At 37.8% G+C, this 13,507-nt stretch overlaps 1 protein-coding gene across 8 annotated transcripts in view; it reads right to left on the bottom strand.

Moving 5' to 3' along the window:
- Positions 1 to 13,507, bottom strand: part of USP45 (ubiquitin specific peptidase 45) — a 65,015-nt gene that overhangs the window by 39,211 nt on the left and 12,297 nt on the right. For all 8 annotated transcript variants that reach the window (XM_060030183.1, XM_069541359.1, XM_060030186.1 and 5 more), the window contains 2 exons: positions 13,114 to 13,214; positions 329 to 468 (listed from right to left, as the gene is read on the bottom strand). In XM_060030183.1, the coding sequence (XP_059886166.1) occupies positions 329 to 468; positions 13,114 to 13,214 (241 nt within the window). The remainder of the gene's footprint in view (positions 1 to 328; positions 469 to 13,113; positions 13,215 to 13,507) is intronic.

Below are 13,507 nucleotides of genomic sequence, written 5' to 3'. Positions count from 1 at the left end.
AAATATTTTTAAGTTTTAGAAAATTTAATTGAATGCATTTTACGTTTAATAAGTGTCACTACTACTGACAGAGCCATGGTAAAATACAGAGATCTTTCAGAAGCACTGTGGAAAAAGAAGGAGTATGTATGTGTATGACAATGGCTAAAGATAGCCTAACCAATCAAAAAGAAAACAGACAGACTTCTAGACGAACATTTCGCAGTCATGTGACAGTCCACAGGTGTGCCAATAAACACAAATTAATTAATATAATTTTAACATATTATATTATTTTAATTTTAATATAATATAATTACATTTTACAAAGTTTTCTCATGGCTCTTACCTGCATGACTGCATTAAAAAAGCAAGTATTTCCTAAATTTGTAATTCCTTTTACAGATGTTACATTGCTGTCTTTTCTTCCCTTTTTATCACCTGTTTCACATTTTTCTTCATAAAGTTTTATGACTCTAGAAAATGCATCTAAGTTAGAGAAAACATAATGGACATGAGATTTAAAATTAAATACATATCATTTGACATAATTTAAATGTATTATTTAAAATTAAATAAGATTTTCCTCTGAATCAATGTTCCTGAAGGGCAAGAATATAAACGCAAAGAAGTATCTCCTGTTTTGTATCCTACTGCTAAAGCAGTTAATTTTAATTCATCTTAATATACACATCCGTACCTCAGACCATACTGTAGAATAAATTCCAGATGAATTTAAAAATAAAATATTTTAGGGGCTTCCCTGGTGGCGCAGTGGTTGGGAGTCCGCCTGTCGATGCGGGGGACACGGGTTCGTGCCCCGGTCCGGGAGGATCCCACATGCAGCGGAGTGGCTGGGCCCGTGAGCCATGGCCGCTGAGCCTGTGCGTCCGGAGCCTGTGCTCCACAGCGGGAGAGGCCACAACGGTGAGAGGCCCGTGTACCGCAAAAAAAAATATAAATAAAATAAAATAAAATATTTTAAAATGAAGTTAAAAAAAAGTAGGAAGGACCAGATCTTGGTTTCTAAACACCATTCCCACTAAAAGGAATGAAGACCCCTTGAAGGAAAGGCTGATTCTAAACCTGGGACAGCAAAAGAGGCAAATGAGCCTATAACATTTTTGTTATGCCAGAAAATAAGGAAGTGCTCCAAAAAAAAAAAAAACGGTACATCAAAACACACAGGCGTCATTTTAAACAGGTTCCCAGTGGTCCAATCTGGAACAATTTGAATATCAAAATAAAGAAGGGTACTGATAAATTATTATTCACTGAACAAAATGAGAATGAGTCTGCCCTGATAATAAAAATTAGTCTGCCCAACTAATAAAAAGAAGATCTTCCCAGACCGGGGCTCGAACCCATGTCCCCTGCATTGGCAGGTGGATTCTTAACCACTGCGCCACCAGGGAAGCCCTCACACGGTTTTCATAAGGATTAAATGAGCTAAATGTTTTTAAAATAAATTTATTTATTTATTTTTAAATTTTTGGCTGCATTGGGTCTTCGTTGCTGCATGCGGGCTTTCTCTAGTTGCGGCGAGCAGGGGCTACTCTTCGCTGCAGTGCGTGGGCTTCTCATTGCAGTGGCTTCTCTTCTTGCGGAGCATGGGCTCTAGGCGCACAGGCTTCAGTAGTTTTGGCACGTGGGCTCAGTAGTTGTGGCTCACAGGCTCTAGAGCACAGGCTCAGTAGTTGTGGCGCACGGGCTTAACTGCTCTGAGGCATGTGGGATCTTCCCAGACCAGGGCTCAAACCTGTGTCCCCCGCATTGGCAGGTGGATTCTTAACCACTGTGCCACCAGGGAAGGCCCAAATGAGTTAAATTTGCTTTGCAAAGCACCTGGCATGCTAAGCACTATTTAAGAGCGTGAAAAACAGCCCAGAGAGGCCCCCGAAATTATTTGTGCCAAAATCCGTATCTTCAAGAACTATCCTTCATGTCCCCTGTTTATCTGCTCTCACTTTTCTCTCTTTTATCATTTCCTATATTTTCTGGAGGTGTTCCCCTCAAGTTTATCTCATTTCTAACTGGATTTTCTGAATTGCTAATATGAGTTTTGCCTTTTACATTGACTTTGTGGTTTTCATGATCCTGGCTTTTCTTTCTGACACGTGGAAACCTCTCATTGAGAGAAATAAATTGGTGGTTTCTCAGATGTTTCTTTCATTAAGCAAATCTATTACAAGGAAAAAAATTTTCTTTCAACTCTTAACTTTTATCCTGTGATGCAATATTTTATCATAAACTCTATTACCTGTTTTTCTCCTTTATTCCTGTTTGTTTATTCTTTAAACATTATTGGTTGTTACTGGATATCTGTTGTCTAGATAATGAAGAGCTGTTTTTAACGCCCAACCCTAGAATTCTGAGTTAACAGAGAAAAGCACTAGCAAAATAGATCTCTTCTCCTGTCCTCCAGATAATAAAATAAGTGATAAAAATTAAACCCCATTACAGAGCTTGGGGACAAAGGCTGGTACAATCAATGGAGAAGGTCACTGAGGTGCAGAGTCCAGGCACAGAAAAAAGGAAAAGCAGGAAAAGGCCAGACAGTCTTCAAACCTACAAGGGAATGTAAAAGCAAATGAAAAAAGCCAGCCAGTGCGTAAGAAGCACTACACAAACAAGAGGAAGCCCCATACAGATCCTGGCTGGGTTTGCAAACGAGAGCAATGCACCTCTTAATTATATCTGAGATTCTAACTAAAGCCCAGAATTAGCCGGTTTCAGGCTCACATTATAGCTGTTGCCACTAGATGGTTTCACAGTGATTTGTAAGAGATTTAAGATGAAAGAGTAATTAAATCCAAGCAGTGCTCCATCTTTTGGGGCAAGGCTGTTACTCTGATATTACGCTAACAAAACTCAGTTTCCAACAGGTTAAGTGATTTGCCCAAGGTTATAATGATAATCTTTTGATTATAAATCCGTTGTCATTTTGCCAGGTAATTTCTCTTCAGTGATTTATGCACAATGAGAAGAATTACAAAAACTAGCAGGAAAGATTCTTACAGATTTGAGTATATGCAACCACAAACAAACATGCCTTCTCAAAAGTATTTCCTTTCGTTAACATCCTTAATAAATGTTGCCATAATATTTTTTAGCTTATTAATATGAAAACAGAGTCGTTGGGGAAAATAAATTATATAGATTATATTAACTATATATAAATATATATCATAAATATATATTTATTATTCACTTGGAAAAATACTTCCAGAAATAAATTATATTTTAGTCTTATAAGACCAAATAGCATTTTTTAAACCATAATATGCAAATGATTTATGTATCTGTGTACCACATTTACCCATCAGTTTTCAAAACATCTGGGATAGCATCCTAAAGTAAACAATGTTCATAAGACCATCTGGTCAAAACTGCAGGCAAAAAAAGTGTAAGCATATGGAAAAACAGATTTTACCCTTCCCTGCAGCAGTAAGGGATGACAAATGTCAAACCTAGATATATCCACGCTTCACTGTGCGATGCTTTTCAGCACCACCTGGCTCTCCATGCATATAGCCACCAAATATGGACAGCACTGCCAGAAAGAACATATCCACGGGGCAATGGCAATAAAAATAGTTTATTTCATGGTTAAATAGCCACTTCACACAAGTGGCAAGGGTCTGTTTGTTGACTTTTACATTTATTAAGTCTGTGAGAATATGCTCAAAATTAATTATGCTATTAGACTTGAACATTAAATAAATCAGATAATATAACTAGAAAATAGAATGACATTTTCTAAGAACTATTTATATGTATCTTAAAGTGCAATTTTTTCATTTTCTTAATACTAAGTAGCATGTTTATAAAATGTAACAACTCAAATAAAATTGATTTATCAAATGTCCACTGTGTACCAGGTACTATATGAACCACTATCTGTAATTATTTATAACTAATTGCCTATGATTTATGACTAGAGTATAAGGACATATAGAACAGCATAGAGATATTAAGCCTTACATTCATGATAACACCTTGGTAAAACTTTTAGAAACTAAGTATTTATGTACATTTGCTCACTAAGAAACTGTCAGCTGAGAGTTTAAGATTCTAGTTTAAAACAAGCATGTTTGAATCAGTCTCTCAATTATCTGACCTACAAACAGGTATGTGTTTTAATAAAATGCAATTTATTACTTCCAATGAAGAATAATTATTGATCATTTTGTCTTTAGAGACAGCAAAGCTTTCTTAATATGGCAGTGATTTTAGATCATATTCACTTTAAGAACTCTTCCTTTACAAACACAGAATGAATGCACTAAGGACTGAACTTCAAGATGTTTTGAAGTATGATATAATTAAAAGGACAAAGCTGCTACAGCAATAACAAAAAAGATAAACTATACAAAATTTTGATCATTTGTTTTGTTTTCCTCAAGTTTTACCTGAACCCATGAAATGCCTGTAATTAAAAAGAATCTTCACAGAATTTCGGGGTTAGAAGGTTATTAATAATATATATCACATATATAAATATAATATATGTAAGATATATTTATAATAAAATATATAAATATTATATCATTATCTCACCTTACTTATCTCCTTTATATTACCAACACTGTCATCAAGTATTGCACTTATGTAATAAAATAACATAGACCCCAGAATGCAAAGAAGATTAAGAGGAAACTTCAGGCATTCTAGATAAATTTTTTATAGGTCTTTTATATCCCTATCTTTTTATAGGTCTTTTATAGGTCTTATATATATCTTTAAGCCTATAATCTGAGTACTCAAAGAGTAGCTGGTTAATTGAGCAGACCTGATGGGCTTTGTACATAACTCAAGTCTTATAAGACAGAAAACTGGCTGAAGCACCAGCAAAGCCAAAATAAAGAGAAGAAAAACACTGTTTCCACACTTGGCTAAGACTAAGTCTATCTAATATCTAAAAAGTAACCTTAAGTACCTCAAATTTTTCTACCATAAAAACGACTCCAACACAAAGAGCCTCTAATTATTTTTTTAAACCAAGTTTAAAGATATTAAGTTATAAATTTAAAAACCCCTGAATGTACCAGAAAACTATGGGTGAATATCTTTATAAACGTGGAGTACAAAAGACTTTCAAAGCATGACCCCAACGGCTAAAAAACCATTACAGAAAAGACTGATGGACTTGGCAACAATGACACTAAAAACTTCATTACTGCCCCCCCAAAACCAAACCAAAAAACCTAAAAACTATAAACAAAGTTAAACATGGAAAAACAAGTATTCTTGTCAACTATACCCTTTGTATAATCTTTCTGGAGGGCAGCTAAACAACAGTAATCAAAATTTAAGATGTTTATAAATTGGCCAGAAATTCCAAAAAATTTAACCTACAGAAACAGAAGAATAAGTACACAGAGATGCAGCTTTGCTCATCTTGGAGAAAACTGAAAACAACCAATAGTGGATTTGTTGCCAAGTAATATTAAATGTCTCTCTTTTCTCAAAGGTATAAGTATTTGTGAATTGCCTTGGTTAAACCGGAAACGGAACACTGGTACATCCCAAGTTTCTCATAAGCACGGGGAAAGCAAACCTATTTTGCAGTTTGCTTATTTAAAGAAAAAGTCTGAGAGCATCATCTCCTCCGATAACTTTCCCCACTGTAAAGATGATGATCAAACGAAGGCACACAGCTATGTGTAGGGAGTAGATTTAAACCCAGGTAGTCTGGGTTCGGAATCCACACACTTAACCCTTATAATCTGCTATCTGTCTGTATAACAATGGATGATAAGGTTAATACGTGTGACAAGTTAAGACACTAATGAAATGCTAGTAGTGATATGAAAGAAAAGACCACTTCTTTTAAGCAAAAGCTGGATGTAATCAATTGCTGGATGCTTTTGGTGTGTGAATTTACAGTTTGTTTTTGTTTTCTTTGCGGTACGCGGGCCTCTCACTGTTGTGGCCTCTCCCGTTGCGGAGCAACAGGCTCCGGACGCGCAGGCTCAGCGGCCATGGCTCACGGGCCCAGCCGCTCCGCTGCATGTGGGATCTTCCCGGACCGGGTCACGGACACGCGTCCCCTGCATCGGCAGGCAGACTCTCAACCACTGCGCCACCAGGGAAGCCCGAATTTACAGTTTTATTAAAGTTTATAGTAGCCCGTCTCAAAGGGTTCGTCAAAAAAAATTAAGCCCTAATGCCATAGGTACCCACTGTACCCAATTAACTTCTCCCTATATATATCCACAAGTTAGTGCCATTTTGGGGGGGAACTGAGAAAACAGTCATTCAAGTAACTCTGTGTTCTGTAGTTCGGATGAGGAACCATAGATTTACATCCCTACAGGTAAAACAAATTGTTTTTGAAGTGTTCAACATTTTTTGTCCCTAACCCCTTTTATATATGGAAATAACAAAATGTATTACTTTATAAAGAAAAGTCAAAGTATTACATTACAAACTGTTACTGTAAAAGGGTACAATATTATTTATTCTCAGATACATTATTTCAGATCCCAAATGTACCATACTTTCTTATTTCAAAAAGATACAGCAGGGCTTCCCTGGTGGTGCAGTGGTTGAGAGTCCGCCTGCCGATGCAGGGGACATGGGTTCGTGCCCTGGTCCGGGAAGATCCCACGTGCCGCGGAGCGCCTAGGCCCGTGAGCCATGGCCGCTGAGCCTGCGCGTCCGGAGCCTGTGTTCCGCAACGGGAGAGGCCACAACAGTGAGAGGCCCGCGTACCGGAAAAAAAAAAAAAAAAAAAAAAAGATACAGCAAACTTATACTTAATAAAACCAAAAGAACCAACATAACATGGCTTTCTATACCAAGAGCATAAGCTTGATGAATTTAACAGAATATAATATTTTATGCTCTCTTTAAGTTCTTTGAAAATGGCATCCCACCAGTATTAAAATTATGGGCCAAATTTATTGGTTTAGAAAAGAATGTGGGATTATCTATCATCTGTCTAGTTCACACATAGCAAACCAATATTCAATGATATAATTTCAACAGGAATTCCCGTATTCTATAAGTGTTTGTAGAACACTTGCATGACATTTACTAGACTACCAAAGTGAGAAATAAGCCCTTCAGAGAATATTGGCCCACTTTTAACAACACATATTTCTGGGTGGGTCTCACAAGAAAGTTTTCTTGCTCTTTTTCAATCTTGTGTTATATGACCTTTTCGTTATACGGGGATTTTATTTGTTGTTTTTAGTTTTCTTGTATATGTTTGAGGGGGAGAGTGTGGAGAGATTATTTTTTTTAAAGCAAATCCTAGCATCAGATGTGGCATCTACACAGCTGTAAGCATTCTTCTGGGAACCAGCACTGGGATTCCCTCAACTGCTTAATGCAATTACCTAAACCAGTCATGTAGTATTAATGTAATTTGCCCATTTCTACAGCTGAAAAGAAGTTTAATCTTTAAAGAGTAAAAAGGAAAAACTTGCTATTCCACTACTTGTCTACTTTGGAACCAACTAAGAATTACCTCAAATGTTTGTTCTCAAAATTCCACTAACTCTTAGTTAACCATTAGCCTTAGAAATCTTTATTTGGTCATATAATAAATTGATATTGACATATGAATGGGCAGGTATACATATTAAGGCATTCCTGTGTACCTCCATAGTACAGTAAGTGATCTTTCTGAAATACAAAACTGATCATCCACTTCTCCTCTTAGAACCTATAAGTGGCTCTTCATTGCCTCCAGGATAAACTCTAAACTTACAAGGCCCTTCAATAGCTGCTTCTACTTACCTCCAGAGTCTCACCTCTCACCACCCCGCCATCATCACAAAACTCAACCCTGCAGCTCTATACAATCCCCTGAACGTATCAGGCTCCCTCATCTATGGGCTATCTCCTCTGCCTGGAGCACACACCCCTTCCCTCTCTGCCTACCTAACATCTAGCTATCCTTCAGATTCCAGCTTAGAAATCTCTTCCTCTCAATAAAACCTTCCTGGATCCTCTACTCCAGATCAGATACTACTCCAAAGTGCTCTCACAGGCCCCTGTTCTTGCTCCTCACAGCACTATTTAAACAGCAATTATAATTGTGATTTGTCAATATCCCTCACTAACCAAAAGATCAATAATGGCAGGAACGGAGAAATAGATCTGTCTCATTCACCACCGTATCTCCAATATCTAGCACAGTGTCTGGCACAAGGTAGAAACTCAAGTATATTCATAGACTGAATGAATAAATAAAATAATTTGATAATATTCAGGGGTGTTTTGGTGAAAATGCAAAGCGTATCTACTTCCTCAGTAAAAACTGCTCACATGCTAGTTCAGTTCAATTCAGCAGCATTTACTACCTAGTCATATGAGAATCAAAAAGAATATAGGCCAGGGTACAATCCTCAAGGCATGTACAGTTTTATAAACAAGATACAGATACATATGAAAGCTGAACGCCACAAAATCAAGGGTTAAGATTCTAAAGTATGCTACATAGAAGAAGAGATAAAACAAAGGATTGGGAAAGTGTCACTGAAGTAGGATCTGAGCTGAGCCTTAGGGCAAGAAAGACTGAAGACAGAAACTATAAAGACAGAAATGTGCTAGTTTAGCAGTTCTCAAAGTGTATCTGAAGACAAGCCCCCCCTTTTGGGTGTCCTTAAGCTCCAAGATATTTTCATAATAAGCCCAAGATGTTATTTGGTTTTCTTACTTTTGTTCATTCTCAATTATACAAAGCAGTTTTACAGAGGCTACAGGCCATGTGATATCAGAACAGACTGAATGCAGAAGTAGATATGAGAATCCAGCTGTTTCTATTAAGCCAGACGATCAAGAGATTTGGAAAAATGTAAAACAATGCCACTCATTAGGTTTGTGTTGTTTTGGAAACCGTTATCTTTTCTAAAAATATGTTATTTGTGTTAACATGTAATGGAATTACAGCTATTTTTCAGTAAATTAATAAATATTCTAATTTTTTATATTTAATTTCTAATATGATAAATATTAATAGATATACCCTACCTAACCAAAGCTCTTTAAGTCCTCAATAATTTTTTAAGAGTCTAAAGGGCTACTGGGAACAAAAGTTGAGATTCACTGAGCAGAGAAGCTGAATTAGATATATCAGACGTGAAATTAGCCCAGGCATCGTACAACTTAAAAACATGTTTAAGGTACAGGTACAGGCTTTCCTCTCAGTAGTTATTTTTACTTAATGCAAAATATAAAAAGGCTCCATTTAAATCACTCTCATCCTGCGATTTGAAAACAATATATACAGTTTCATAGTCTTTCTGAATTACCATATACAGACATTTTTACATTTCTACAATCTTCTCGATTATCATTTAAAATAGCTATATAATCATATCCAGCATTCTTACAAACCTCAATAGCAACTTTCATATTTGATTTGTAAAGTATCTTATAAAAATATTACTATCCCAAAAAACTTACTTCTAAAATACCAAGGGATATTATTTTAAGTCAAACTTGCCTGAGAGCTGCTGTAACTTGGAACACAAAGATACTAACATTTTGCCCTAGAACTTCTGGAAACCCTGGATTCAGAACTATGTCTCACCCTAACTTTTTTTTCTTGCAGTACGTGGGCTTCTCACCGCTGTGGCCTCTCCCGCTGCGGAGCACAAGCTCCAGACGCGCAGGCTCAGCGGCCATGGCTCACGGGCCCAGCCGCTCCGCGGCACGCGGGATTCTCCCGGACCGGGGCATGAACCCGCGTCCCCTGCGTCAGCAGGCGGACTCCCAACCACTGCGCCACCAGGTAAGCCCTGTCTCACCCTAACTTTAAAGGCTCTACACACTCTCAAACTCCTTCAAGAACCTGTTTCCCCCATTCCAGGTGCTACCCATGGTTGCATAAACACAATTAAAGCTTCCATTGGTGTTTCCTTCCCGGAACCTGAAATGATTTCTTCTCTCCTCTCTACCTACTCAAGTTCATCCTTTAAGGGTCGGCTTGGAAGCCAGCTCCTCCACGATTCCTTTTGAGTTCCTTTCAATTGAACACTGCATCCCTCTTTGAATATTTGAAGGACTCTGAACATCACTCAAAATACAAATTCTTTTCGACTTACATCATTTTTTAAATCTCACACCTTTTTTAAACTTTTTTAGGAAAGGTCTTATCAATCTCTCTTCCCATGGGAAAGAGGGAGAAAGTGCTGAGGAAAATGAGGATCAGACAAACTGTAATATGCCCCAGGTCACAGAGCTAGTGATTGAAAGAGTCAAATTTGAATGCCAGACTCCCCTGACTCAAAGCCCGTGGTTTTTCTCCCATACCATTCCACACTCCCTACCTTACATCCTTTGTGATAATAAATATTCAAGAAATCTGTAAAACTGAATGGAATCAGACTGGCTTTGTTCTTAACCTCAAGGAACCTCTAACGTAAAAAATCCAGAGAAAATAACTTCTACAGTTGTACTTTTGCCACCCTTGCCATCATATCCCTACATTTCTTCTTCTTTTTTTTAAAAATTTATTTTAATTTTATTTTTGGCTGTCTTGCTGCACGCGGGCTTTCTCTAGTTGCGGCGAGCGGGGGCTACTCTTCGTTGCAGTGTGTCGGCTTCTCATTGCAGTGGCTTCTCTTGTTGCAGAGCATGGGCTCTAGGCGTGTGGGCTTCAGTAGTTGTGGCACATGGGCTCAGTAGTTGTGGCTCACGGGCTCTAGAGCGCAGGCTCAGTAGTTGTGGCACACAGGCTTAGTTGCCCCTGCGGCATGTGGGATCTTCCTGGACCAGGGCTCGAACCCGTGTCCCCTGCATTGGCAGGCGGATTCTTAACCACTGCGCCACAAGGGAAGCCCCCTACATTTCTTCTTATGGCCAAAAAAACTAATGGGCAGCTTTCAGGAGACAGCATTAAGACCAACCTCTGTTCTATAAGTATTAAATGCCTATAACCACCATATTTTCCAATGAATGAGTGATAAAATTAATCATTTCTTCTGCTGTCAAAGAACCTGAGTTTACCTCCTCTAGTTCCTCCTCCAATGTCTTCATCATTACTGTCTCAGAGCAACAGCTACCAAAAATCATTCTATATTGAGCTACAGAAAATACAGCTGAAAACTATATTTCTATATAATTTTTCAGTTTCTGATGCCACCTACTAAGCAGTTCAATTCCTGCTCTAAAAGCATTTCCAAATTACCATGGCCATTTATTCCCATTCACCTAGTTAATCAAAATCCTGAGGTATGTACTTGATTCCTCCTACTTTCCCTCACTCATTACACCACTCTCCACCAGAGAGTGGACACCAGAGAGTCCACCCACTCTCCACCAGAACCCCTACTCATCTCTCACCCGCCCTACCACAATAACCTCCTTTTACCTCCTTAAGGATCTCCCCACCTCCAATCTTAACCCACAACAGTCTATTCTCCATTTGGTAGAGTTATCTTTATTTTTAAAAAGATGAAATGACTATTACTCTTCTGCTTAAAACACTTTAATAGCTTCCATTACACTTCCAATAAAATAAAAATTCTTTACCATGGAATTCCTTACAGTATCCTTCATGACCTGCCCACCTACATCTTAACTTTACCACATTCTGCTTTCTCCCAGCAAACCACACTCCAGCCATATTGGCCTTTCTTGATCACTATGACCTTGAGATTATTACTTATCACTGCAATCTGTTCTTTTCCTTTGTAGCACTTATCAAAGTTACATATGTGTTATGTTTCTGTCTGTCTCTCCCACTATGCTCTAAACTTCATGAGGGCAACGTAAAAACTATTTTTGCTTTACCACTACATATCAAATAAAGCATAAAGCATGGCATGTGGTAGGTACTTAATATTTTTGAATGAAGAAACTCCTTCCCTATATATTCGTAATTTATATTAATGTGTATTATATACTGCTTATATGTTAGACAACAAAGTACAATATATAATACGTTACTATTGTATAATAAAGGATTTGGCTGTCTTTTGTCCCAGGTTCCTGAGAAGCCCCCTCTAAATCCTTGGATTTCCAGAGTGACAGGAGTGTCTGTTTTACTCATGGTGGGCCCCTCAGACCACACTTGGTAGTTTATGTTAACAAAGTATTTTTTTATTCATTGTGGGACCTTAGACAATGTATGCGAATGAGATGACTCAGGATGGGAGCCAGCCATGCCAGAAAGACCAAACGTGTGATTAGAGGGTTGGGATCCTGGAGACTGAGTTACATCATGTGGCCAATGATTCAATCAGCCATGCCTATGCAATGAAACCCTAATAAAAACGCTAGACACCAAAACTCCAGTGAGCTTCCCTGGTTAACAACAGTCTGTGTGTATTGTTACACATCAATGTGCTGAGAAGGTGAGGCATCCTGACCCCACAGGAAGAAGACAGAAAAGTTTCATGTTTGGTACCTTCCCAGACCTCACCTTACATGTCTTTTCTTTTGGCCAGTCCTGATTTCTATTTCTTTTTGTTGTTGTTGCTATAATGAAACTGTAATTGTAAGTATAGCACTTTCCAGTGTTTTCTGAGTCATTCTAGCAAATTATTGAATTAAGAGGACAGTGGGAACCCCTGTAGCCAGTTGGTCGGAAATGGGGGGGGCGGGTGCGTCCTGAGAACACCTAGCTTGAGAATGGTGTCTGAAGTAAGGGCAATCTTTTGGGGGAACTGAGCCCTTAATCTGCAAGGTTAGCCTAATTCCAGGTAGTTAGCGTCAGAACAGTATTCCAATGATATAACAGATATCATTTCATAAATGTGTCAGGGACTATGCAAGTATTTTTACACACATTATTTCTAAATCTTTAGAAAACATCCCTAAGCTTCACAACATTCCCACTTGATAGAATTATCGTACTAATTTTTTACATAAGGAAACTAAGGAGTCAAAGGCACACAGACAGTAGGTAATTTAGGTGGAAACTAAATTCAAATTCAGCATTGTTTGATTCAAAAGCCCACAATCCAGTCACTATCCTCTCCAGCTTCTCATTATTAGTTATGTAAATACAACACAAGATAACATCACAAAACTGCTACCTAAGAATTCATGGCACTCGTACTGAGAGGTCACAGTAAAATCCAAAGTACTCTTTATGAATTTATTATCTCTTTATAAGAATTATAAAATATCATACTTCAATACAAATTTCTTTAGCAACTGCTATTAACTTACTTGTTTGTGTTTTAGAAACATGTTTCTGGAGAAAATCAACTATCTGAGCCAAAACCTTCTTATTACAATGTGTTGATAATTTTTCATCGCACTCATAACACCTGAAAAAATATACAATGTAAGCAAATATTATGAAAGCATCTTCAATAATTTTGCACATCAGGTAATAAAGTTGGTATTTATCTACTTTTGTCTTTAAGTCATGGGGTAAGGGGGATACATAGGGTGAGGCAAGAGAAATGAGGTAAATAAGTCTACAGAAATAAGCAGGGGACGGTTCATACAGAGCCTTAGCATTCAAATTAGAGTTTTGGTAGTTTATCCTAAGTGGAACGGAGTGCCACGAGAGGCTTAATAAGCAGGCGAGTGATAAGATCCAATTTACATTTTGAAA

Source organism: Delphinus delphis, chromosome 14 (assembly GCF_949987515.2).
Source record: "Delphinus delphis chromosome 14, mDelDel1.2, whole genome shotgun sequence".
Lineage (NCBI taxonomy): Eukaryota > Metazoa > Chordata > Mammalia > Artiodactyla > Delphinidae > Delphinus > Delphinus delphis.
This window is presented reverse-complemented; position numbering and strand designations above follow the sequence as displayed.